The sequence below is a fragment of the Molothrus aeneus genome, chromosome 3, assembly GCF_037042795.1.
Source record: "Molothrus aeneus isolate 106 chromosome 3, BPBGC_Maene_1.0, whole genome shotgun sequence".
NCBI classification, from domain to species: Eukaryota; Metazoa; Chordata; class Aves; order Passeriformes; family Icteridae; genus Molothrus; species Molothrus aeneus.
Window position 1 is genome coordinate 83,212,153 of NC_089648.1, and position 27,960 is coordinate 83,240,112.

Sequence of the window (27,960 nt, forward strand, 5' to 3'; positions counted from 1 at the left end):
TTTCAGTTCAAACTAAATCTTTATTCATATGGAAAATACTACTTTTCTTTTTGCAAATGATGCTAATAAATAAAAATACTCAGAAAGGACTTTGCTCAGAGCTAAGTGACTAGTAACAGCCACACAAAGCTTTTAATTCCCGTTAAAACCACGCCAACAATCATGCAGATTGGCTACAAGAAAGCAATATAAACTATATTTTATTTTGTGCAATCTTATCATACCATCTTAATGCTACCTTCTTCTAAAACATTTCACATAGATTGAAATGCAATTTCAAAACAAATATTAAGGACATATTCTACACTTATTCCACCTATGGAGCTGTGTATAGCTTAAGCTCATAACATTTAATGTAGTTAAGCATCTAACAAAGGTAAAAGATGAAAGGACCCCATTCTGAAAATTCAGACACATTTATAAACATGAGAGAAGGAAAGCTCACACCAGTGAGTTCTCAACAGACAAATACATTATTAAAGCATAACAATAAATTATATTAAATTTAATAATGTTGATCCTTAAAATGGTTATTTCTGAGGAAATATCACTTAAAAAGCACACCAAAACTTTCATCACTAGGAGTGAAACTGGAATTTTACATATCTCAATTTCCCACTTTTGTTTTATAATAGGCTTCATATTTGTGAGCATATTCTTTATCATACATCTAAAAACAAATTGAAAAAGGTTGCAGTTAAGCTGTGCATCAAACACATCATCAAGGTGAGAAACAGGCACTTGACAGTATAATGTGCAAGGCAAAACCCTTACTAGTCACAGTATAAATAGTTTCTTCAGGAGTGAAATTAAAAGTCCTCAGTCCATCTTTGAGAATATTAAGGGCTGCTAACAGATCTTTTTCTGTTCCTTTAGATCAGCACCAACAACAAAATTAAATACTAGCTCTTGCCTTAGAGGGTATTCCATAAACTATAAAATGCAGCATACTACACCCAAGAATACTAATTCTTTCCTATAATTAATCTCAGCATACATATTTGTCCAAGGCAAAAATAGAGTTTACTCACAGACCAAACAATGCAATATAAATGCTAACCTTTTCTCCCCTATGAATACTTTTTAATATCTAATGCAAATTTTACAAATATTTTTGCCAGTTTTAAGATTCTGTTTTGTAGCATAAAACATCACCGTTCTTTTTGGTAAACCTCAGAACAATGTCTTTTAGCATCCTATCAATATTACGAAAAAACCCCAAACTACTAAAACCATTTTGCTACAGTTTCCCTCCAGGCACATCTCAGCAGGAATCTCCAAAAAATAGCTATGCAGGAACTGCAAGCCAGAAAACTACACATGAATTGGAGGAGGAGAGAAAGAGAGCTAAGGGAGGAGTAATGTGGCAGTAACAGAAACAAGCTTAGAAAAAAATTGCATGCATCCCTTTTCATCAGCATAAGCTTCTTGCAAAAATATGTTTACAAGACATCTGTTATAGAAAGGTCTATACTCTCTTGTAAAAATGCTGATTTTCTCTGACATGCTAGCTTCATCTTCTGACTGCACTGGCCATATTGCTAGACAGTCAAGTTTCAGTTCTGTTACACCAGTTTAACAATCAGGAGAGAAAAGGCCTACTGTTCATTTCTTATGAAACTTTTGGTTTGATTTTTATTCATGAATGTTAAAGTAATCTTTGTATGGGTCATATAAACAAAACAGAAACTGACTTTAGATCTGACATCAGCTGCATCACTAGTGACAGACAATATGCTAAAAAGAGGCACTTTTATTAGTCATATATAATTTCAAATCTCAAGTTTAACATTTCACCTTCTTTTGCCAAAAACTCAAAGTATCAGTAGCTAATAAGATGGAACTTTTCAACAAAAAAATGTTGTGTGCATGCACATACTTGCAATGGCTCAGTTACTCAGCTACCCTGAAAATGCTGGAGTATAATTCAATCATTGCTTATGCAGTGGGAAGGAAGGAAGGAAAAACACAAAACCAAAAATCTTGTTTGTAAAACAACGATCAGCTATTGTAAAAAATGCAAACATATGCCCTTCCATAAGAAGCAACTTATTCCTACATCCAGATTCAATATTCCTCCAGAATTCTGACATCATCTTACAGTTTACTCAATCCTGTTTTCCAAATTTTCAGTAATTTCTATTTTTGGCATAGCATGAATCTTACAAACTGAGAAACTTAGCTTTGTCAAAAGAAGTTCAATATTAAAAAAATAGCGACCAACCCAAAAAAAAAAAAAACCCCACAAAAACAAAACAAAACAAAACAAAAAACCAAACAAAAAATCCACCAAAAAACAACAACCAAAAAAGCAGGGAAAAAATCAAAACACAAAAAACACCCCAACTCTGGAAGACCCTGACTGTTGGTGACAATCCTGTAATGGAAGGAATTACATCAGAACAGTATTTTCCCATGTCCCACAGAGTACAGCACAATGTGACACTAAGCATCTTGTATGCACAAGCTGAAGCATAAGCTGAGGCTGAAGATTTGGAAAACAGTACTAAGTACAAGCACTCTCCCTGCAAGCCACAGATTGGTATTCTTAGTTTAAAAGGGACAGCATCAAAACTAAAATTTTGAATGGCCCTCGAATACCACAAGCAGGACCTCAAGCTAGTGGCAGTTCCTTCATAAGGCAGTCAAATTTACAACCAGTGTATACATTCACTAAGGAATTACATTTTTTTTGGTAAAACCAACAATCTGACATACTGCAAAGTCTGAATGTGAAATATAGGCACAAAATAGATTCTCTACCTTTTTTCAGTGTGGAAAACATAGCTATTAACAATGTAATAAGAAAATTTACTATCAGGTGAGCAAAAATTTGTAACAATCTGAATAAAACAAATTACTGTATAAAGGTGCAATATTGAGCAGATTTGATTTTGGTTTAAACGTGTGAGTAAATCATGGAACTGTTCTCTTCTTATGTATAAAGTATTTCACCAGTATTACCAGTATCATTCTAGTTCTTCCCAGTTGTCAGTCAGGTTACCTTTGCTTTGACGTCTAATACTAACCAGCTTTCCAGCTGATTTGATACTCCACCTGGAGCTGTTTCCTGAGCTGGCCAGGGTTGTGTATTTTGTGGAGCCTTTGGTTTCATCTTCCCAGCCTGACCAGGCTGTATAGTCACTTAAAGGAGTTGCTGCATCACTGGTAGAGTCAGCAGTGGTAATCTGTGGTGGTTCCCATCCCTCAATCTCATCTGGTTTCCTAGATGGAACATTCTGCTTTATCACCAAACTGTCCCAAAAACCTGGCTTCTTTTCAGACTTCATCTCTTCCTTTAGTTTTAGGTTTGTTCTAGAAAATAACAATGATGTCATGATTAATTCCTTCATTTAAGAATGTATGTAGTAGTTATTAATAAACATTCAATTAAATTATGTTTTACAGTAAGGAGTGCTAATCATTGTCAGCCTGTGGCAGCACATCCATTGCTATCAGCTTCAGGAAAAACACCCTCACATACACATAAACCTAAACACAGCTGAATCCTGCGGTGATAAATCAGAAGAGGACTGAGTATGGTCATTTTCTATTACAAGAGAATTGACACATCACCATCCCCACCCCATTCCTGTGGGGTGAACTCCACAGAGCTGCCTTTGGAAATGTATGAAGGATTTTAGGATGCATTTTGAACAATTTAGGACTTTAACAAAAAAACCAACAAAAAACAAAACCAAATTTTAAAAAACCTAGGACAATAGTAGAAAGGATTTGAAAATGTTCTAACACCAGCTTGAACACTCACCGTGTTCCTCAGTTTCATATACCTGCTACCACCTTACCAGTTAAACCTTATACCTCAAAATAGTTGATGTACACAGAATTAGGACTTAAAAGATACCAAGCTTTTTTATTAAAACTTTCATAAAAATCCACACAATAATGTGATAACAGCTGTTTTGTATTTCTGCTAAGATCTCTCAAAAAAAAACTGAAAAAATAACTGGAACTTCTCTCTCAGACATTTGAAAGGCTACTCATATTATTACTTTTCTTATCTCCTTAAGAATCTTCAACCTGAATAATTTTGCAGTGTGAAATATTTGAATTACAGAATGTCAAATAGTTATGCATAACTTTATATGCAGGATTATGTATATAATCAAATAATGGGCCACAAGGAAAGATTGAACACCAGGGGTGAAAGACACAACCTTGAGGGTTCAATGAGCTAAAAAGCAAATTGAAAATATTATCTGTAGTAGCATATCAATTCCTTAGCCACAACTAAACTCACCATTGAATCTCTTTTAAACATTTCTATTAAAAAAGCTTTGTTCCATTAATGAAAGCTTAGTTCTATCATATTTAAACAGAAGCAACTCAACCAATATCTTTAAAAATCACTTTTTCTTTTCTGGATTTTGAATTTATGATTCCTCAGAAATTTCATTTTGCTAAAACCGCCACAGACTCCAAACACTTTTCCTGTATTTTGTAAACAGCACACTTAAAAGTTGCATGTGTCTTTAAAAGTGAAGTAAAAATCATGGTATATAATTAAGGAAAAATATCCTGAACTTAAAAACCAGGAAGTTCTCATAGTAATACCAAAATAGCTTTCTACATTGGTGGTAACTCTGTTATCATACTTCTGCTGTCTTCACTGTATTACTTGGTTCTTACATTCAGCATCAATTGCAAAGCATTATTACAGTAGCCTAGCATCTTAATAACACCCATAAGATGGCTCATGGGTTGGTGGCTGGCAACTTTTGGGAAGTTTTATGGAAGAGGCTCAAATGGAAATAAAATATATGGATTTATATTCTAAATTGTTTATTTATACACATACACTCCCTATATGCAGATACGTGGTGTTGCATCCTGAAACACACTTATTTCAAAGTTAACTGGAGACAAAGCCTGCTACAGCAAATCAGCCATTTTGATATTAGCTTATCAAAGCTAATATTTGGCAGGAACAGATCCACAGCTATGTGGTATATCTGGTTTGTAACCAAGGCAGTGAGGCAGCACGTGCAGGTGAAGCCTGCACACACTTGTAACAGGAAGATGGTCTGTCCTGGAAGCGTGTTCTGTCCAGGGAGCTGCCCTCACCATACCAGCACACAACTGTGCCAAAACACAGCTGAGTGCCAACAGGGAAGACTTCCAGATCCTAGTACAGCTACTCCACTTAACCTTTCTAGGTGTAGTAAGACTTCAAAAGAGAGAGTAAGGCATGTAAAAAAGGGAATTTGTAAACTCTATCATAATTAATCTCTAAGAGGATAGTGAAAGTGTGAGAATGACCCTTTTACTTACAACCCTTTACTACTTTTCTACAGTAAGAAAATTATTAGGCAGCTAAATTCCTTTTTCTTCCCCGACAAGCCTAAAAATGTTTAAAACATCATCTGTCCTTTCCTAATACAGAGTGCCTTATTCATTGTAAGCTTAATGTATATATAGCTTTGCCCACAAAACTTCCTGTGTCAATTTGACTTCCAGCAGTTGGGCACTGCTGTTCCTCAGCATCCAGCTCCATTAATTTGCACAGCTATTTTCTGTGTTTTAATAGCATTTTAATAGCAGATAGACCAAATGGCTTTACTCACCCTTTGGATTTTGGAGACTTGCAGCCTGCTAGCAATTGCTGTTCATCGTCTTTATTGAACATGGAGGTCACTTCTTTCCAGCCCCGGAAACTTGCACCTTGAACCTACAGAGAGAAGCAAATCCTCCTCAGTGTGGGTGACAGACTGGCAGGCACAGAGTGGGGCTGCCACTGCTGCCACTGGGGCTGGCAGGCAGCAGTGGCTGTGGCCCTGCACGTGGTGCCACTGGAGCTGCAGGGGATGGCCATGCCTGGGAAAAGAGCTGGTCTGGTGACTGCAGCAAGAGCTCTCCCTTGCTGAGCAAACAATACAAATCCTCCGTGGCCTTGTGATGCCATCGAGTACAGCTGGGCTCCATTTTAATGTAACACAGCAAGAGGAGAATCTAGGCAGCTTTAAAGACAGTCTAAAGGGCTCCAGCAGACAAGAAATGAAACAAACTGTCATGTCTAGAAAGAGTCAACAGACAGGACAGCCACATACACTATGAAACTCTTTAGATTTAACCTGCTTTACACATATTGTCCCTCTCTGTGATCACCAAACTACAACTTCCTGCCTGCAAGCAAGAAGGGTAAGAGCATTGGCTCACCAGTGCCATGTGCACTACAGTGTGTTCTCTAAATTTACTGTGACCATTAAGCATACAGCATAAATTGCTTTTTAAACTTTATTAAATGTTTGATTCTCCCTCCCTCAAGGTGAAATGACTAGGTATGGGTTATTTTTACTTTGATAGCATGCTCACAGAAACACACACTGTGTGCCAAGCACAGAACATGAAAGTTGATGTTCTTCTTCCCAGGATACAGTAAGAACAGCAGTGACAGTCTGTCAGGGTTACTTAACTCTATTAAAAAATATGATACATTATGAAGTATAATAATCAAAACAAAATCACAGCTGTCAAGACAAGCAGGAGGTTTTGGCAAGGGCATGTAGTAATAGGACAAGAGGGAATGGCCTTAAGATGAAGGAGAGTAGGTTTAGATTAAACATTAGGAAGAAATTCTTTACTTTGAGGGTGGTGAGGCACTGGAACAGGTTGCCCAGAGAAGTTGTGGATGCTTCATCCCTGTAATTGTTCAAGGCCAGGTTGGATGGGACTTTGAGCAATCATGTCTAGTGGAAGGTGTCCCTGCCCATGGCCAGAGGGTTGGAACTGGATGATCTTTAAGGTCTCACCCAACCTAAACCATTCCATGACTCCATCATCTGTTATCTTACTAAAATTCTATTATTTCAGGCCTTTTGGGTAAGGAACATTTGCTACCAAAGGGAAAAACACAGCTACAAGCTGCACTTAAAAACTCTTTTCCCCTTTAAACTGGATGATGCAATTCATAGATAAAGCTGCCTTCTTTCAAAAATGATGCTTCATCAAGTCATTTCCATCTAATAAATTTGCTGATTATGAAAAAATAGAACCTTGTTCCTAGTTTTCAGATAGCAATCTGAAAATTTAGGACATAGAAGAGGCTTCATTTAAATTATATGTACCTTTAAAGAACAACACTGATTAAATGCTTGGAGACAAGCATTTATACACATACATTCAATGTAACAAAAAGGATATACCTGTACATACACCTTCTTTAATCTAGAACAACATACATACTTTGCCAATGCAATCCCAACCTTTGCTGCACTGTCTGGATACCCAAGCAATCCTCCTCAAAAAAAAAAAAACCAAAAAACCAAAAACAAAAAAAACTTCCCAAAAAACCCCAGAAGCTTTCCATACTTTTTAGTTTTAGATTTTTTTTTTAATTTAATTTCATTTTTCCAGTTCTGATTCACAGATATCTTTAAGAACAATAATGAGAAAATTTCTATGCATAAGTCTTTGGATAAACTTTTACAAGCTCTGCACTCTTTCTACCTGTATGTAAATCATTGTCTATGTACACATTGCATCATTCCGTCCATATTTTCATGTCCATGGTATTTGGTAGGTACATACAAGGCTAATACCCAGACTGTCACTGATTTATTCCTTCTCTCAACTAGTCCTTAGGAGAAATGCATGCTAAACATTTAAGATACACTTCCAGTACTTATTTAGGGTTTCCAAAGGAAACACTCTCAGGATAATCTGCATAAGATGTCCAAGTAAATTTTGCCAATATGTGCTATAACTCACTGCACAAAGCCTACTACATATCAAACAGACTAGGCTGAAAGAACCAGGAATTGCAAGAGTGAAACCAGAACCTCTGCCTACCATGCCTAAGCCTCCTCTTCTGCACCTGCCTGCACTGGCACTGATCTGCTGCATCATCTTTGCACTGCACCGACCAGGAGCGAACAGCTCACTCCTGATTGTCAGTGGCAGCACACTCCTGAACTGAAACCTTAGTGGAGGAGGTGGTCAAATACACGTTTCACACTCCAGAAGCTGTTTTGTAACTACTGAACTGTTTTTAAGGCAACAATCTTGTTTTTTGACTACTGCTGTCATGTAGCTGACACATAATAACAAAATTCCTCAGAATAGCCTGCTGCATTTCCATGTTTCTTTTCAAAATTCTTTAAACACTTTTAACCAACTGAGGAGTGCAGCTGGAACAGTTACAACTGAGAGGTACAGCTCAGGAAGGAGATCTTGGAGTCACCTTTCCCTCCAACCATCAGTTTGACATGCAGCAGCTGTATAGCCAAGAAGGGCTGGTAACCATCACAAGAAAAATTAGACCAATTCAGACAGGAGATCCATATATGAATACCCCCTATTTAAAGGGGTGCACCCTCTAATACCTCAAGACAATGATTCTTGATGTTAGGGGAAGAGCCCCTACACACCAGCCATGTTATGCTCTCTCTGAACACCATCTCCTTTTGCCAGTCACAGATTGCCAGAACCTAAATCAGTTGGGAATCACCTACAACCTCACAGAGCACCTGAAGAAAGACCTGTATCCCAGAACAATTAGCTTCCCTGCAATGGATGTCAAAGGAAGGTCAGTAAGTAAAGATAACACTTCAGTAAGCTGACTCCTCACCACATTGGAGACTTGTTTTATGTAAAATTATTAAAGTTATTCAAAGTATGAAAACATAGTATTGATATGGGCTTAAAGCATCAATCCACTGGCAGAAGCTCAGTATTTCACTTTTATGATGCAACTCTCTACACAAAAGTACTGCTTCTAAAATTTCCTAGGAGGTTTATAAATGTAACTGACTTGATTATATTCTCTAATCTTTAAACTACTTTTCCCTGTGTCATTGGAAAACAAAATAATTCAACATCCAGAATTCACAGAAATTCCATCCTTTACAGCTGGAAAGGATCTCTGGAGACCATCTAGCCCAAGCCCACTGCTCAAAGCAGGGTCACCCTCAGCAGATTGCTAAGGATCATGGACAGCCAGGTTTTGAGTATCTCCACAGCTGGAGAATCCACAACCTCCCCAGAAACCTGTTCCTTGGCTTGAATGTCCCCATGGTGAAAACATTTTTTCTTATTTTTATATTATATTTTTTCTATTTCAGTTTGTGCCCATTGCCTCATGCCCATTCCCTGAGCACCCTGAGAACAGTCAGGCTCCATCTTCTTCACACTCTCTGCTGCTGGTGTACAAGCAGAAAAACCTTTCTTGTTGCTCACCAGATTAAATCCCCTCTAGTGGGTCTAATCCTTCCCAACCCCATTCGTGCATACTCAAAGAGTGTATCTATATTCCCCTCAGGTCACTTGACCTTGGTTCCACCCCTAGAATGCCTTCTTTAATGTTTAAGGTTTTTCAAGGATATCACATTAATGCCTCCTGCCACCTTTGCTTCTTTCTCTGCCTGATGGGTTGGGTTTGAGCTTGGACTAGGTGATCTTTGAAAATCAAAGCTGGTTGATAGAACCAGGCATAAACTCCAAGTTTAAAAAAAAAAATCAGTGAAATGGTCATGAGACAGCTAAAAAAAAAAAGGGGGACCTTTATTAAGGAAGAAAGCACTATTGCTGACTACAACTGAACTGTAACATGAGATGTTAGAGTTAGAGGGCCATGTTGGATGCTGCAGTCTACTATTTTTCAAAAATGTCAATGAGAAACAAAGCAGGAACTTCTCAAGAAGCTATTTCAGTACTCTCTGAAGTAGAAATACAGGTTAGTCTCATAGCAGTTTGACTATGACAGCAATTAATAAATTAATAAATTTTCTCCTGTATCTTCCACTTTAGGCTGGGAAAACCTGTCCAGCAATGTCCTGTGCAATCACCTAAAAGAATCAGTAAAAAGTGAAATTAAACATACATATTAATCCATCAACTGGCAAACTATTGAAAAGCCCTCATGGTTTGCTCCAACTGGTATCTTAAGAGCTCGAGACCAGAGCACAGATTCTTTTCCTTTAGCTCCTTCTAGCTTATGAAGTACTTTTTTTCCACCATGAGAGAGCTGCCATCTAATTAGTGTATCTTCTGAAAGTGGGAGTACAAGCAGTCCCTCCTAGAACATCATGCAAAGGATGTGGTCTGTGTCCCTGGTCAAGCTGTCTGCCGTTTCTCCTGCTCCCTCCTCTTCCCTCTGCTTTGCCAGGACCTCAGGATCAGTGCCCATCTGTCAGACAGATCCCCAGAGAGAGGGGATCACAGAGGCAGACCTGCTTTATCAGATCTGCTTTATCAGATACTGCTGCTGAAAAGGGTCAGCCCAGGCCACTGCCTGCTCACTGATATTGCCTTCCTTATGCTATGGTTTTGTACCTGTGTGATGCTGTGGAAAACTGCTTCAACTACTTAAGCCAGCAGAAATCTAACTCCCTCATTTCTAGCATTCTTTTAGTTTAGTGCTAAGAATCAATTAATTAAAGATAAAGCACATGGAATTTAGGGGCAACAGCACCTTTTTTGCAGCAACTATCATAACATCTGAAGCATCCTCTGAAAATTACAGTCATCTATCAGTTTTCTTCCATAATCAGAGTTTTGTACATACATTATGGCTCTCCCCAAACCCTAAGCTCCACTCTGCTCTCAACCTTCATAGTAAGACTTCAGCTGTTACCTGTATTGATTCAAGTGAAATAACTGTATACAAATTGATTACATTGACTGCGATTTTTCTTTCTTTAGATAAAACAGGGAACAAATGTCTACTGATAGTAAACTTTATAAAACGCCCCAGAATGGGTCAAAAATGAAAGTCTCCTACAATATTAATAGGTATTATTACTAAAAATTACCTTAAGGACACCCTTTTTCACCACATCAACAAACTCTGATGTTTACATGACTGTCTTCCCATAATAGATAAGCAGGCAAAGACAATAGGTAATAAAAGGTAAACAAGAAAATGAACAATCAAAGAGACTACTGGGAAACAGTAAAGCATCACTAGGAAGACTTTTCAGTTAATTTTACTGTCAAAGGTAAGCAGTTGATAATTAGAGCTCTGCTAGAGGGCAAGAAGGCTCATGAAATATTGGGTAAAAGGCCACAAACCAGGAATACTAACAGCTGGGTATAAACTAAAGTAGTTCAGTATTAAAGCAAATTTCAAAAGTTTATTGCATCCAAAAAAAGTACGCAGATACAGATGGATATATACTAAAGAGGAAGATGGTGTAAATTTAACAGGTAAACTTGTGCATCAGATGGATGTGGTTAATACAGGCTAACATCTTATAATGGGAGAGATAAAAAAGCACAGAACTCAATCAAGTCAAAGAATGATAATGAGCTATGGGTCACAGAGTTAGAGGTACAAGACAAGCAGTTTACAAAGCAAGAGATTCAAGTATGTTTGAATTTACCCTGACTGCATTAGGAGTGGGTACTGGTACTTGCAGAATACTCCTGTTAGACTCTTCTACTTCCAGACTGCCAGGCCAGCAGGGCTCTGGAGCACAGAAATCACTCTCTGCGGGCTAGAACAAGCCACATGACAGTCTTAGCGAGCAAAATGAGCAATTACAGGGCATTCTTGCTGTACACCTGCAGTGAGAACCAGCACTTTCAATACCATTGTGTAGTTAAGCAGCTAATCCCTTAAAAGGCACTGCTCAGCATGTATGAAATAAGATTTCCAGAAATTTATATTTGGACCATGTTTCAGCAGACCTTCACAAGTATTTTCACAGAGGATTGACAACTGGTAAATCAAAATTCTCCAGTTAAGTAGAGGCACTTCACAAAACACTTGCAGACATTTTTTATAAATATAAACAAAAAGAATGGATTTTCCTCTTGACCTTGACTGAGAAGAAATAATTGTTTGTTCCAGTTTCCCTCACTCCTCCCCTAAAAAAAAAGAAACTAAAATAAAAAGCTGGAGATATAATTTTCCATATAAGTACCCTACAGTTCAATAAAGTTACAATTAAGTGTTTTACAGTTATAAAAATGCCAATCAGCTTTAATTAAAGAAGCATTCTTCCCACATGACAGGAAACCTCTTCAAAACGAGCAAGAAAACAGAAACCAAAATTTAAAAACCAACTCTCCACCAAATTTGTCTTACAGATATTAAAGCATTGGTGGTGGTGGAGATTTTCCCAAGCCAGCTTCTGATGTGCAGACCAATAGTTCTTGCTGTGTACCAGCACCCTCGAATCCTTCTCAGCAGGGCTGTTCTCAATCCCTTCTCCACCCATCCTGTACTTGTGTTTGGGACTGCCACGACCCAGCTGCAGGACCTGGCACTTTGCCTCGTTGAACTTTATGAAGTTCACACAGGCCCACCTCTGTCCTGCCAAGGTCCCTCTGGATGGCATCCCTTCCCTCCAGCTTGCTGACAGCATCACACAATTTGGTGCCATCCACCAGCTTGCAGAGTGTGCACTCAATGCCACTGTCCCTGTCCCCAGCAATGATGGTGCCAGGCCTGGTCCCATCCCCAACCCCTCAGGAATGTCACTTGTCACTGGCCTCCACTCAGACATCAATCCACTGGCCGTAATTCTTTGCATGTGACCATACAGCCGATTTATTATCTACTGGATGATCCATCTGTCAAATCCACGTCTCTCCAGTTTAAAGACATGAATGTTGTGCAAATTCTTTGCACAAGTCCACATAGATGACATCAGTCGCTCCCCCCTCATTCATCACCAATGCTGTAATACTGTTGTAAAAGGTCATCAAATTTAAAGGCATGATTTGCCCTTAATGAAGCAATGCTGGCTGTCACCAATTCTCTCCTTATTTTTCATTAGCCTTAGTAGAGTTTCCAAGAGGATTGGCTTCATGACCATGCCTGGCACAGAGATGAAACTGAATGGTCTGCAGTTCCCTGGTCTTCATTTCCTTTTTTGGAAATGGAGGTCATATTTTCCAGTCAGTGGGAACTCCATCAGATTGCCATACTTTTTCAAGTATGCTGGATAGTGGCTCAGCCACTTCTCCACCAGCTCCCTCAGGACCTACAAATGTATCCCATCAGGTTCCATGGATTTGCATGCATTAAGGTTCTTGATCTATTTCGTTTCTCAAAACTTTGTCTCTTTTCAAAATCTGGCCTAAAAACAACTGCAGATGAAGTTTCTACTATACTTTTAATTCAGAAGCTGAGCATGGCAGTGAGACCCTCAAAGACTGAAGTTTTTCAGAGGCCAAATCATAGAATCATTTAGGTTGGAAAAGACCTCTGAGATCATGGAGTCCAACCTGTGACTGAACATCAGGTGGTCAACCAGACCATGGCACTGAGTGCCACATCCAGTCATTCCTCAAACACCTCCAGGAATGGTGATTCCACAACCTCTCTGGCCAGCCCATTTCAATGCTAACCATGCATTCAGTGAAGAAATTCCTCTTTGTGTCCAACCTGAACCTCCCCTGATGCAGCTTGAGGCCATTTCCTGCTGTCCATTGCTGGCTAATTGGGAGAAGAAGTAGTTGTAAAGGTCTCCCCCAGCCTCCTTTTGTCCAAGCTAAACACTCCCAGCTCCCTCAGTCACTCCTCTCCCTAATTCACACGTCCAGGCAGAGTGTGAACACAGGTTCCAGATTTCTGCATTTTGCAGAGCACCACTGGAGCCCTCATGGTTCCTCACTTTGAGATGTCACGAGGTTTTTTAACCACCTATACCTGCCTTTCAAGAGAGCTGTGATGCAAGAACTAGAAAAGTTCAGCACTGCAATCAGCCTGTCCTCAGTGCTCAGTGGGCAGCTTCCTGCAAGAGCAGGATCTAAGAACACTGTCTAAGTTCCACCTGCAGCCTTTAGAACTAGCTCCTAATTTTAGACCTCCAAACCTAGGTCACAATCTTTGCTCTGCAAATGAACATCAACACTGTCTTAAAACTCAGGCTTTAAGAGACCAGAAAGGCTGTCTCCCCAAGGAGCACACACACTATTCATCCACTACCTTCTTCTTCAAGAATTCTGCTGCTCATCACCACATTGTTGCAATGTGGAGACTACTTTATTCATGGCATGTGTGTACTGGAAAGGCCACACATGCAATGCATCAGCCTTTTATTAACATATTAAAATTTAGAACTTCTGGAATATCACTGTACTGACACTGCTCTAAGACAACAGAACAACTAAATAAAATAGAAAATTGCTTTTACAAAGAGAAGATGGGAAGGATAAGGTGCTTTCATGAGAATACATTTTTAAGACAAGAGGGTTTTCCTTTAAAAGACAAAAATACTGCAGTGGTTTATCAGGTGACATTTCTGGTTTTTTAAGTCAGAACATACACTTAGTAAGCCTTCCTGAATGACTAAGAAAGGGGCAAAAAAAGTTTCAATAGAAAATAGATTCTATTTAAGATTCTCTCCCTAAAGATTTATCATTTGGTATAAAATATATGGTAATTTATGTTTTCATAAAAAAGAATATACTTCTTCAAAAGATTAGAAAAAGGTATAGTACAATCTGACTTCTATTTTCAAGGAAAATCATGCTGCATCTGAAGCAGAAATAAAAGAAGCAACAGACACAGATGTTCAGTTTATACATATTAATGTAAAGTATCCTATTACACTAATGAATGTATTTTAAAATACTTTTCTTTAGACCTATGGAATTTCAAAACAAGGTCTAGCTTATCATAATAACTTCCACTTCTTTTATCTTCTACTAATGTATTTTAAGAACATTAAAGAAGATTCTTGGACACATATCAAGGTAAAAAAATTTAACTTGCATGCCTACTTCTCTTTCCTGAAAGAGATACAAAGTAAAATCCTTAACCTCTTGTGGTCAGAGAGCCAGTGGACATATAATGGAATAAACAACCCCAAACTCTTCTACTCTTCATGTTTTTATTGCCAGTTGCAGCTAGAATTTAGAGCTTCTTTAGACTTCAGTAATTCCTGTGGCTTCTTATTTTCATCTTGTGTTTTAATAGCCATCATTGGGAGGAAAAAAGACCAGGATGCCTTCCCCTCCCCACTAATGAAAGCAAATAAGGGAGCTTTCCAACTAATCCTGCACTACTAATATTACTTCAATGAGAGAACACCATGACCAAGAATCATACATAATTATAAAATCATCAATGAACTGTATAAATTCCTTAATCAGCCATCCATGAAATAATGGCAACTTTCTAACATACATGGACTGAAATATATATATGATATTAAATGTTACATTTTCAAAGAACAGGTATTTACCTTTGTTGCAAGATGTGACACTGAAGATGAAACTTCATCTTGAAGAAACTGGTCTTTATTCTCAAAAGAAGGATAAAGATAAAAAAGGCCCATAATCAGTTTTGGTTTGACAATTAGCACTGACACATTTCAGACTATCCACAAATGCTTTTATTCTATTTGGCACATCATAAAAAGAAAATTGACAAAAGATGATTACAACACAAAACTAAGAGAACACCACTACTAAAATACAAATCTACACTTAGAATTATGAAAAATAAAACCTTACAGAACCAAAACCCCATACCACAAAGGGAGAAACACACTCGCATCATAAAAAATTTAGTCCAATTAGTTTGATTTTTATCTTAATGATAGTATCTTAATTTTTTGGATCTGCACTGAGTTTCTAAATACTGTACTAGATGATGGTTTATGCATTGTCTGTGGCTGGGGGGAGAGGAATGTCCCAGGATTTTTTCCTCCTTCATATTAAAAAGCCCTACATTTCCTTAACTCAAAACACTTTCCTTCACATTTCTTTCGCCTCCATGCAGAACTGTAGATTTCAGAAGAAAACTAGAGTGCTAAATGCCTGTGAAGGCTATTCTGGGGGAATATTTCTGTCCATCTCTGAATTAAACTGCTATGTTAATATTGTCAGGCCCTCCTATTACTATCAGTGCTCTCTTCAAGACATGGCAAGTAAGATCAGTGCTGGGAGTACTTCAGAGGTCAAAGATAAAGGAAGTGGGACACAGAATTCAGGAAATCCGCAATTTTCAATTTCTTCACTCTGTATTTCAATGAGAAAAATATTACCTTTTTTTTTCTCTACGTATGACTACAAATACAAACAATCCCAAGTACAAAGCCAGAACATATGACTACATATGACAAAAAATATTTAACCCCAGTTTCAGGAAAAAACAGAATTAAAACAGAAAAGTGCAAAGTGTCTTTGAAGTAGCAGTTTCCGAAAATCTCCAGTATTCACTGTGGTCCATATATTGATTACGTCAGCCACCTACTGTTTTAAAAATCAAATTTAACAACTCCTTCCTTTTCAACTAAAGTAAATGCTAAGGAGTTGATATGCACTCCACACACACATATCCCAAGACACTTAAAGACACTCATCCTGGCTCCTATGCATTGTCAAAGGCCTCCTTCACTTTGCTAACAGCATCAGAAATAGGTGAGAAAACCAGCACAAAAGTATTATTTCTAGTCATGTGGGGACCCAAATGTATCAGCTTCATTTTGACAGACCAGCTTCAAATCCCATGCTATTTTTTGATATATATATATATTTACTTATTTACATCTCTTTATATATATTTATTTACATACTAATGTTTCCACCTACATTTCAGGCAATGTTTTATATTATACAAGGGACAAGGATAGAGCATTTCTAGAATAGAGTAGGAAGACCATTGCTCAATACTTCAATAGTATTTGTATGTTGGAACAGAGTGAGCTGTAGATAGCCAGATTTACTGGCTGGGGTAGAACACAAAGTCAGGAACTCATATTATCAATTCAAAATGAGACTATTGCTTCCTGTGGATTGCAACAAGTTATTTAACTTCCGAATTCAGTTAGCTGCCTAACACAGGAGGATTGTAGATAGGATACCAAAACCATTAAGATTTGTGTAGTTCTCTCAAATTAAATTTAATCGCTTCAACTGCTTCAACTGCTTTTTTATACCTCTACTTTTAAGAGAAACATTGACCATGTTTTAAATGAAAACAGCTCACACATACTATTCAGAAGTCTCCCTCTTTCCCCTTAACACTCTCAGCTCTCCAACTTTTGGATGAAGTTGCAACCTTAACACGATGGAGTCTCTGCTAGGACATGGTAGGAGCTAGACAATACATCACCTGTTCTATCCAAATTTTTCCCAGGAACAAAAAGAAATCAACAAGAACTAGAAAAGCTCCAAGAGGAAATATGGTAAGAGGAGAAATTCTCAGACATCCAGAGCTGGCAGAACTATTAGTTTCAACAACCAACAATACTACCTCCAGAACAAACAAGACACTGTTAGTGTCTTGAAAGAAATAACACCTCTCATTTTAATTCTTCCAGCTCTTCAAGTATCTTAGGAAGGAAAATAAAATTATGAAAGTGCATAGAGATATCATGTTCCAGAAGAGAGAAAATACAGAGTGTGAAGGCATAGAGCCTCTAGCAAGGCTGAGCACAAGGAAGCAAGGGTGCAAGGCATTTTCACAGTGAAAGCTTTTAGGGGAGAACCAGGAGATGCAAAGAGCACCCTATAGGGCTAGGGAGTCAGCATAATAGAATGAGAATACCACTGTCAACAAAAGACATAATTAACAGCAAATAGTAGACAAAAAGGGGTACTGATTTGCTTCTTTCAAAAAGGGATAACTAAGACTGTGTTTCTGTATTAACACAGTGTTACTACTCATAGTAGTGGAACTCATACAAAGTGGTACCACCTAAGGAATGAGAGACACGGTTGCAGCAACAATACTCATGCAACCCTGATGCATGATGAGGCTGATGGCAAGTGGACAACACAAAGTTTAAAGAGATGAAAGACAAAGATTGAAATACATTAAACCCTCAAGAAAAACTGGTGAGAATCCAATCCCTAAAATACATTTTTTGGGGCAGAAGACCAATAAAGTATTCATAGTATCCTTTTAAATGCATTGCTGAAGAAAAAGGAGACTTGTATAACAGCAGAGTGCTTGAGATGTCCATCATGTGGACAGAGTGCTTGTGCTTGTGATGTCCATCCCATGCTTTGCTCAAAAGCAGCCTGTAGGTTTGAATTCAGTCATCTCCAACAGACTAGATGTGAAAATGTTTTGTGGAAAATCCATCCTTAGGGAAAGCAGAGAGAAGCAGACTAATGTCACACAGCAAGAACAGAGTGGGAGAGGAGGAGGTATAAAGGTTCAGAGCCAGCCATGGCCCACATGGCATGGAGGGACCTGTGCACCCTGCAGGAGGGATGGGCTTTGTATTAAAAAAAAAATACAGAGGAAAAGAGCAGAGAGAGGGAGGGGACTTGTGCCACCACTGAGAAGAACCCAGGAGGAAAGATGAGACATCACTACAACCCATCTTCTCTTGTTACCCACAGAATAATTTGTATTTTTAAGGGATGCACATTATTACACCTTTCACCTGATACAAATTCCCTGCTTTTGTTACCATTCTGAGATGAGGAAGCCTATGATTTGGTTCATCAATTTTCTTTAGAGGACAATCTACTGTACAGCTATGTGTCAATAAAGCTCATCTTCACTCTTTGTCATGCTGCATAACACGTAGTGATGCTGAACACTTATAAATTATTTCAGTATGTTTAAGTCTGGTTGGTTTACAGGTATGACAATTCATTGTTTTACTTCAATGTAAAAGACAAACCTGGGCTACATTACAGTATTTAGATATTTCTAGGTGAAAATGCCAACACTAGTGGGAAATGCTGATCAGCAGCTTGAATAGCCCTCCAGTTCTGGCAGGGGAAGGTTGGTATGCACAGAGTGTTTTCATAAGGAAACAAGTGCCCTTTTGTTGGACATACTGCAAACCAGAAGGTACTCAAGGGACTAATTCAACTAGCACACAAACCTTTTTGTACAGAGATCAAAATTGTAATCTGCTTCCCTCAGCTTCCTTTGTGGTAAAGTAATTAATTAGTCTCTTTAGATCATTCACTTTCATAATTCAGGCCAAGATGAAGAATGGTGAACATCAAAGAGTTAAGGGAAATAATAGCATCATTTCGTCCTGCATGCCCTTCTTGCGCTCTAGTAAGTAAAATGATATACTATTGATTTTCTCTGCCCATTTGGGTGAGTTTCCTATCATGCACACATACACACACATTAGCTGTGCAAACAGGAGTAAACAAGCTATTGTTAAAAGAATAGGTCCTTTTGGAACCAATTCTCACCCTTCTACTGACTTATTGCATCCCCTCTGCCTATCATCACATCTCATCAAGGACTGGGTGGAATATAAAGTCTAGATAGTCATGCCTGTAAGTGCCAATGGGATTATGTACCACAAAGGTACCATTTAAGTAGAACAAAAAAAAAATCCCAAAACAAACAGCACCTGAAGAGATACACTCCAGGGAAGAATTTAACATAATTTCCAGTACTCCACAAACCCTGCTAAATAGTTTAGTGATAGGAGAGGGGAAGGGTTAAAAAAAAATTTTAAAAATCATTCAGGAAATCACAAACCTGAAAGTCAACCTCTGAAGTTGGAAAGATTCCCAAAACACTGATTACAAACCAAACAGTAGAACAACTACATATACACAGTCTGACCAGAAACAACACAGATTGGTAAGAGGAGATGACATAGCCAAATCACCCTCTTAAAATACAGCTAACAAAAGAAAATATTTCCTTGGGTTTGAGAAGGATTTTAATATAATGTGAAATGAAATAAACAAGACTAAAGCTGATTATTAATGCAAAAGCCACTCTGCTTATCTAAGTTTAGAACTGAATCAAAACCAACGCAAAATACACTCAAACATTGAGTAAGAAGAAAATTATCAGTAGAAGATCAGTGGCATTTGGCCTGATTTTTTTTGCTGCACCTGTAATATACACCTGGAAAAATTCAATGCATGGATATATGCTTTCTGAGTTAGGAAACTGATGCAACAGTGATCAAATATAAATGGGCACTGAAACAACTCTACTAGTTTCAATATTCCTTTAACACAGCTGAAAAACAAAGCTGAACTGTACCTGAACACCCACACAAAACTGAACATGCCTTAAGGGAAAAACAAGGCTTTCAATTTTAACAAATAAAGGCTGCATTACTCAGTCACACATCACTTTCTTCTTGGACATGAGGCTATGTGTTCAGCAGAACAAGTCCAGTGCTGGACTGTGAACTGCCTCTGCTCCTTTCTGGCAGAGATATCCTAGACTGAGATCAAGATAATGTGATCAGCCCCGTCCATATTTCATCTACTGCTAGATCTCAATCTTCCATTTGTATGTCCCTAAAGCAATGAGTGAATCAAACCAGCCATCTCGGCAGATGGTGTTAATTGAAAATTTCCTTTTAATGTCACCAATGAAAAGTATTAACCTAGGCATTTCTAAAGTCTTGCTTAAGAGTAATTTGGTATTTTACACTCATTTATTCTCTTCTATAAACATTACTTTTCCACACCAGATTGCTCCCTACACTTAGAAAACCATCTTTATTATGACAATAAACTATGTAAATAGTGACAGTGACTCCTATGCTGCAAGTTTCCTCTGCCAGTCTTCAGCAAACCTGAAAATACCTCTGTTGATAAAAAAAAATAAAATGTAAAATATAAGTGTGTTGAAGAATATACTTTAATTTTGGCATATAGTTTGTAGACAACACTAATTCGGAAACATGCTTTTAAAATATAGGTCTTCAGATCATTTTCAAAAGAACTTATTTCACTCCACTAACTTTAAAAAGTCTGGGTGACTACTTCAGGTACAGAAGAAAACCCATCCAACATATTTAAAAATTCTTCCATCTTCTAGGCTACAGTCTCTCATAACTGCCTACTATTCACCAGGCCAACTGTGAGGTGAAAACATAGGGAAACTGGTTTTCATCTTTCAAATAATTTTAATTTATTCAGTATTCATAATAAAGATGATGCTCTTTTCTTTAGCATCCACAGCTGTTAAGAACTTGCTTAGCATTTTCAAACTCTGTTTCATTCAACCACTTCAGTTATTGTTTCACATTCCATTACATTTTAAAACAGAATATCTAAATTATTTCCATATTTTTACTGTCAATTGATATAAATGGCCAAGTGTACCAGAGAAGATTAATTTCAGAATGTAAGTATTTACACAAGAATACTTCTGTAGTTCTGAATTTTATTGGCATTACAAAGAGAAACATTGGAACACCAGGTTCCTATGCTCTGTTTTTACATCAATACACAAGGTTACTCTATTATAAAGTGTTCACATTACTGTGTATCTCTGTAGGAAGAGGTTATAGTACATCTTATTCAGACTTCGCTTCTCTGAAATATTTTTGGAAGAATATTAAAGATTAATAGCCTTAAAATATTTTAAAATTCATATGCCATTAAGAATTTAATTTTACCTAATTTATAATATTTCAAATATCCTTCATGAAATGGAAACAGCTGTACTAAGATCAAAAAAACATCAGTGTCAAAGCTGAAGCAAATAAGGTCAGATAATAAATTTTAATCCAATTTCTGTAACAATTCAACTATTCCAGTGAAGTTTTCAATTTTGATGAAATTTCCAGCTGAAAATCTGTCAGTTATTTTTAACAACTTAGCCATAGCAGAAATTAATATTTGCTGTTTCCTTATCCAGAAAACAAACCAATAGATGCTAATTCAAAAGACAGTAGCTGACATACAATTCTTATTCAGACATGGAATTTGCCATTAAACTACACGTCTCCAGTAAAGGTCTTGGATGAGTAATGGCCATATTTTCCTAGTACAGTTTCTGCAATACGGGCTGAATGCATCATTTTTTGTCACAGTGTTCAGCAGCACATGTACAGCTTCCTTTTGATGTGTGCCTTTTATCACATGTGCAGCATGATATTTTCCTGGAGCTGCTCACAGAGAACCAGCAGCAAAACTTGTTGGAAATGTACCTTTGATGCTGACAGAGCTGAAAAAAGTTAACCTAGTAAAGTGTTCAGCAACTTCTAGTAACTCATGTTATGGATGTCCTCACAAAGTCTGGCAAATAGTTTCTATAAAAGTGAGGAAAACATTATAAACCTACTTTAACAGTAAAGGATTAGAATGATTCATTCATTCTCAAAACCATTTACATCGTCCTTTGTATATTTATGGTAGGAAGTCCAGCAGTGGCAGGAGAGTATGGCTCCAGAAACCTCCCAAAAAACCCCAAGAAGACACAACAAATAACTTAGGGAAAGCAGATCTCAGCAAAGCTGTGGAGGAGGAGATGCTGGTGGGCCTGTGGATCAGTGGGAGTGGATAATTCTGTGTTAGGCTGGGGATCAGTGCGAGTGGATAATTCTGTGTTAGGCTGGAGGGGAGGGGAGCAGACACGGCTGCTGCTGGCAAAGCCAGGCAATCAGAGCCAGTAAAGCAGAACAGGCTCAGGGAAGATACAAGTGATAGAAGTGACAAATGGGGGAGAGGAAGGGGATCCACTAAGGAAAACCTTGAAAGTGAGGACAGAGATTTAAATGCAAATTTCCTGAAACAAAGGGAGGCCAGCTGAAGAAATGGAATCTGAAGGATGAGGATGACTTAACTTTATGCCATAAGCAACAACACTAATATCAGCAATGGAATTTACAGGAACCAAGGGATGGGAAACCACAGCATAGATATTAGAAGCTGCAGAGGAAGTAATCACCATCAGTATGGGAAGTCAGGGTCTGCACAAGAATTTCAACTGTCTAGACAGCAAGAAAAAATAATAATTGAAAAAAAAAAAAAAGAGAGAGAGAGAGAGAGAAAGCAGACTTGACCTGGAGTTCATGGAGGAAACAACAGTGATGTCTCTAGGACACAAATTCTCTTTCACACAATAGATAAATTCTCTTTCACAAAATAGATAACAACTTGCTGGTTAGAGGCTTGGCTGAAAGAAAAAAATATATAGTGATGGTGTCTGTAATAGGAGACCAATCAGACAATATGTGCTTTGTGGACTTCTAAGAGTCAGAATAAACCAACAGAGAGGGGATAAGAGGTGAGAAACAGATCTGATCCCAGTCAACTGTGTAAAAAATGACAGTATAAATTAAAAAGTGAAGCACCTCAAAAATGAAAAGGATTTAAAACTTAGAAAGCCAAAAGCCCCAAAGACACTGCCAGCTCTGTAGAGCTCCAGAAAGACTGTGAGAAAGAAACGGGACCTGCTCAAGGAGCTGCTGAAAGATTGTATGTGACAAGAAGGAGGAAAAGCAAGAAAGGCAGGCCAAGGAAGGCTCGGGAAAGTCTTCGCTGACAGTACCACAATCTATTGTTCAAGGATGATGACAGAATACAGGTGATGGATTTTAGCCAGGAAAATGCCACTGAAATGTCACAAGAACCACTCCAATGAAGAGGAAAAAAAACAGGCTAGCAGAGAGGAGAAGGTATGATGGGATTTTTAGAGTACTGATGGCAAAGCCTGAGACACACAGAAATGGCTAGAAAGTGAAGGAAAGGCATTAGCTGGATTAATATTTTCTACTTTATTTTTTTTTAATTAAAAAATACCCTTTATTCAATGTATTAGTAAAACTTAAAAAAAGCTGCTCAGCTCCCACCCATTTCTGCAGGGCTTGTCTGAGTTCAACTCATTCCAAGATGAAAGCCAGTATTAAAATTGTACCAGACACTTAAACATCTTCATTAAAAGAGATAACTAAAATTCTGTATAGCCAACCTTCAAACAACCTGAGCAAGTCTAAACAAAATTCAGCATAAAACATGTTTTTGCACATATTCTCTTTGAACATAACAAAAAATACAACTGGGGAGAACAGATCAGGGCTAGGGTTCTGAAATATTTTTACATGAAAGACAGAGCTTCATTAGATAATATAGGTCAGCCTGACACCCATCCCCTCCCCTAATATATAGATGTATTTTAACGTGGATCCATTTTACGTCAGAGCTACACGCGCTATTGACACAGCATTGACATCTCTGAGAACTGATTAGATGGTAGGATTGCATCAAGAAGAACTTAGCACAACTGCCAAAACAGTGCCTTCCAGAAATCAAAAGCCAGCAGTTTTCCCTTTCCAAAAAAACAACTACAGTTTGAAGCATAATGACTATATTCCAAACTGAATGCAAGTTTGGCATGCACTGCTGTACATTTCTAGCATATTTTTAGAGAGACACACACAAAACACATTAATTTCATCTCATGTGTGTGTACTATTTATGCATGTTGAGTTATCTTCAGGTATAAATTATAACTTAAGTGAATAAAGCACCTTCATTGTGTAAGTTAAAAATATTTATGCTTCAAAGCATAAATGAAAATTAACTTCTAAGATACAGTCTAAAACTGTCTGGTCTAAACAAACCTCACAATAATCCACACATTTATTTACACAAGTACTGTTTCAAAATTTACTCGTCCTTCTTATCTCAGGAAACACCTTACTATTTTAAATAAGTGTTAACAATTCAAAGTACTTGAATGTATGTAGAAACTTTTGCTAAAAAGTGGCCAGAGGCTCACAGTTCCCTCCCTTGAATTTTCATGTTCTAAAATTTGTTTTTGTTCTCCCTGGAACAAAATCAAACCATTCTGTATACCACAAAAACAGAACTGTCAAAACTTTTTTTTTAGATCAAACTAGGCTTTTCTATTTAAAAACTATGAATGTCTACAATTTCAAATGTCTGCTTAAGCCCAAATCAGGCTTCCATATCTAAATAGGATGACTAAAATTTCTCTGGAGTAACAAAGGGGTTTTTTGTGTTGGGCTTTTTTTTTAACTTATAGTAGACTAATTCTTTGTTGCTCTCTGCTACTGCAATGTCGTAATTATCAGGTTGCACAGTGAGAATTCCTTCACTCTTTCTCAGCTTTGAAGAAACAATACACAGCACCAACATTTCATTACACTGGAATACTTCCAATGTGGTTTGGTTTAATGACATAGATGTGACTACCAATTTCTTGCCTTTGAAGTAAAAAGTTTCAGCCTTATTCATAGCATGAATGGTAAAATCTTAAGGATTTTCTTCCCAATTGCTTATTAAAAATGAAAATAAAGACAAAATACAGTTGTTGGGAAAACAACATATCATAAATCAAAGTCAAAACACAACAAGTCTGGTTCATCTCCTCTTTTACCAAATGATGTATCAGAAAAGGAAATTAAATCTAACAGTCAGCTTCTGTATGAGATCTAAAGCTGGGCTTCCTAATTTGCTAAAAAGCACTCACACTAATTATCTAGATTTTGGCTCTAACAATAAAAAGTCAGGGACGTCCTGGATTCTTCTCATCTCGATGAGGTAATCCTTCATTCACAGCAGGCTGTACCATAACAACACTTACACACGTACTGAGGCATCCCCTGCACAGCTAAGGTACACAAGAACTGCCCCCATAGCTCCTCCAAGCTCTCATGGCGCTGCTGTCCTCCAGAGCCAGAGGGTTGGCTCTGGAGAGACACAGACACAGCTCAGCAAGCAGCAGCAGAGAGTGCAGATCATTACCAAATCCCTCTACACATTACTGGATTTCACTCCCTTACAATCATATTATTGGGAGAAAAAACCAGGATCTGATGAAACATTAAGAATTTCAAATACTAAAAGCAAGGAACATGAACCAGGTCAGCTACAACAAGATGAACCAAGTGCATTTGGCTCCCTTGACACCTGTCCCAGCCATGGTTTAGATACATTGTACCTATGGCTGACCTAAAAGTTGCCCTGATCAGGAGAATTACTATGTCAGTCAAGTGGTCAGAGCTTTCTATACAGTCTGCTCTTCCTTAAAATGTACATAAACTCTAAAATTACTACTGCTAAATATTTTGGGCAGGGTGTTGCATTCCTTTGAAAATATTTTGATTTTAACGGGCAAAATAACTAATAGCTTATAATCTTGACTCAGCCTCTGTGCCAAGCTACACTACAGTTGTGCTAACCTTACCTGAATCCTTTGTCTTCCAGAATATTTCATTTAGTGACTTAGAATAATTTATTTTTTTCCTGCCACCCCTCAACACTATAATCAGTATCCCAGTTCCACTGGGAGTTGAAAAGGAATTTTCTAAAAATTCATGAAAATGCAAACCTTTTGCACAAGAAACCATTGTCATCACCATTAGAACTTGAGACTTCAACTAATGGAACAAAGGCCCAGGACAGTAAAAGACAATTGGACTGGACAAAATAAAATAAACCAACTCCAGCCTCTGCTGCTAAAGTAGAGGGCTGGGAGAATTGTCTGGACAGAAGTCTGAAGAATCCTCTCCTGACTGGGAAGTTACTGTCAGGAGCCTCAAAGGGGGCTTGGATCATTAGTGGTGGAGAAGAGGAGCAGTGAAGAGTCAGTGGGATTTACTGGAGGCCTTTGGTGACCTTTGGTGTTCGAGGAGGGTTTCAGGAAGTGAGCAGGTCTGCGAGGGCTATGATGGTCCAAGACAGTAGCTTAGCAGAAACTGTGGGACCTTACAAGCACCTGAGGATAGGAACTGCAGGAGGCAGAGGTTAGATGTTGTATGAGGGGCTAGGGGAGATACTTCAGGTCACCTCAAACCCCACAGTCCCCCTCACTCCACTGAAGGGGGTCTCCAAATGAATGCCCATTCTTCTGCAGGAGGAGATCCTAGTTATCCATATGACTCTCCACAGCTGCTGCCAAAGAAGTAGCAAGGGCTATGGCTCTACTGTTCACTGTGCAGGGGCAAGGGCAAGGCAAGGCTAAACTGGTGGCTGTGGCTGCTGGAAGATGGAGAGAGTAACTGCTGTGACTGGGAGAGGCTTGCACTCTTCAGCAGTTGCCACACGTGTTGACAGCTCACAGCGCCTGTCAACCAGAAACTCAAGGTGAGGATAATTTATCCAGACACACTCAAGCTCTTTCCGAAAGATAGCAAGATAAACGTGGGGTAGAAAGCTGGGAAGGCTTTAGTACCTTCTTTTGAAAAGAAACCTCACTGTTTTGCAACCCCAGGCAACTGCTTACTTCAGAACCTCTCATTCAATATCTAAAGTAACTCTGTGGCAACAGAAGATCAGCACTAAGCTGTACTGGGCAGCATAACAGGCTTCTGAGATGGATGGATACCTAATTGCTACCAAGTTTTTGAAAGCAAGTCAACAAACATTCTTTTTAGTTGTTTTCCCCGATACTCAACTGATACCCTTCCCTTCAGGTTATATTTGTTGAGAAAGTCACTGTTGGCATTTAATTTAACATTTAACAACAAAAGCTTTCAAACAAGATTGCAGTGATTTAAAGACAGTGAACTACCATTAATGAAACAAAAAAAAAAGCAATCCTGCCAAGAGATCAGGGTTCTACACAAACGCGCAAATAAAGTTATGTTCCTAAACATCCTTGTTTAATGTATTGCGCTTAACAGATGGGTTGCGGTGCCTCTGCCTAGGGTTGGGAGAGAAAGTACCCTGCGGTAGGAAGCCACTGGAATGAAGGACAGCAAGTCCCAGAAACGCCGGAGGCCGGCTGCTGGAAGGAAACAGGGTTGGATAGGCCAGTCAGCACCCCAAAAACCGGGTGACAGGCGCACGATCCTCTCAAACACTCCCAGCTCCGACCAGGGCCAGCCTACCGGCACACCAGGGTGGGAAAAGTGATTACTCATGCCGCCGGAGAGCGGGGCAGCGGGAGCGGGGCCGAGCCTCACGACCCCTCCGAACCGGGACCGGGCTCCGCGCTCCTACCTGGGGGGCCGCGAAGGCGGCGGCGGGCGGCGGCCCGCGGGGCCGCGTCTCCTCCTCCTCGGGCGAGTCGTCCAGCAGAACTTTGCTGCTCTTGTTGAGCTTCCACATGGCGGGCGCCGGGCGGCCCCGCTGCGAGCCGGCAGCGAGCGGGCCGAGGCGGGAGCGGGCGCTGCTCCGCAGCCCCGGCCGGGGCGGCTGCGCTCGGCAGGGCTGTCACCCCGCCGGGGGCTCCCGGCCGGCAGCGAGGGAGGGAGGGAGAGAGGGAGGAGCTGCCTGGCGGCGCCGGGAGCCCGCCCCCCGCCGCCGCCGCCGCCGCCGCCGCCGCCGCCGCCTCGCCCACCGGCCTGCGGATGGAGCCGGGGTGCGGACGGGCGGTCCGCGGCGGCGGCGGGG

At 39.0% G+C, this 27,960-nt stretch overlaps 1 protein-coding gene across 2 annotated transcripts; it reads right to left on the reverse strand.

Moving 5' to 3' along the window:
• On the reverse strand, window positions 1–27,753 carry TDRP (testis development related protein). Of its 2 annotated transcripts, XM_066547281.1 has the most exons (4): window positions 27,568–27,753; window positions 15,156–15,215; window positions 5,586–5,689; window positions 1–3,315 (listed from the first exon to the last, which is right to left on the reverse strand). In XM_066547281.1, the coding sequence occupies exons 1-4, from the start codon at window positions 27,673–27,675 to the stop codon at window positions 2,970–2,972; spliced, it is 618 nt and encodes a 205-aa protein (XP_066403378.1). In that variant the 5' UTR covers window positions 27,676–27,753; the 3' UTR covers window positions 1–2,969. The 2 variants fall into 2 exon arrangements, with proteins under 2 accessions (XP_066403378.1, XP_066403379.1); XM_066547282.1 differs by lacking the exon at window positions 15,156–15,215.
• Window positions 27,754–27,960: the final 207 nt, after the last annotated feature.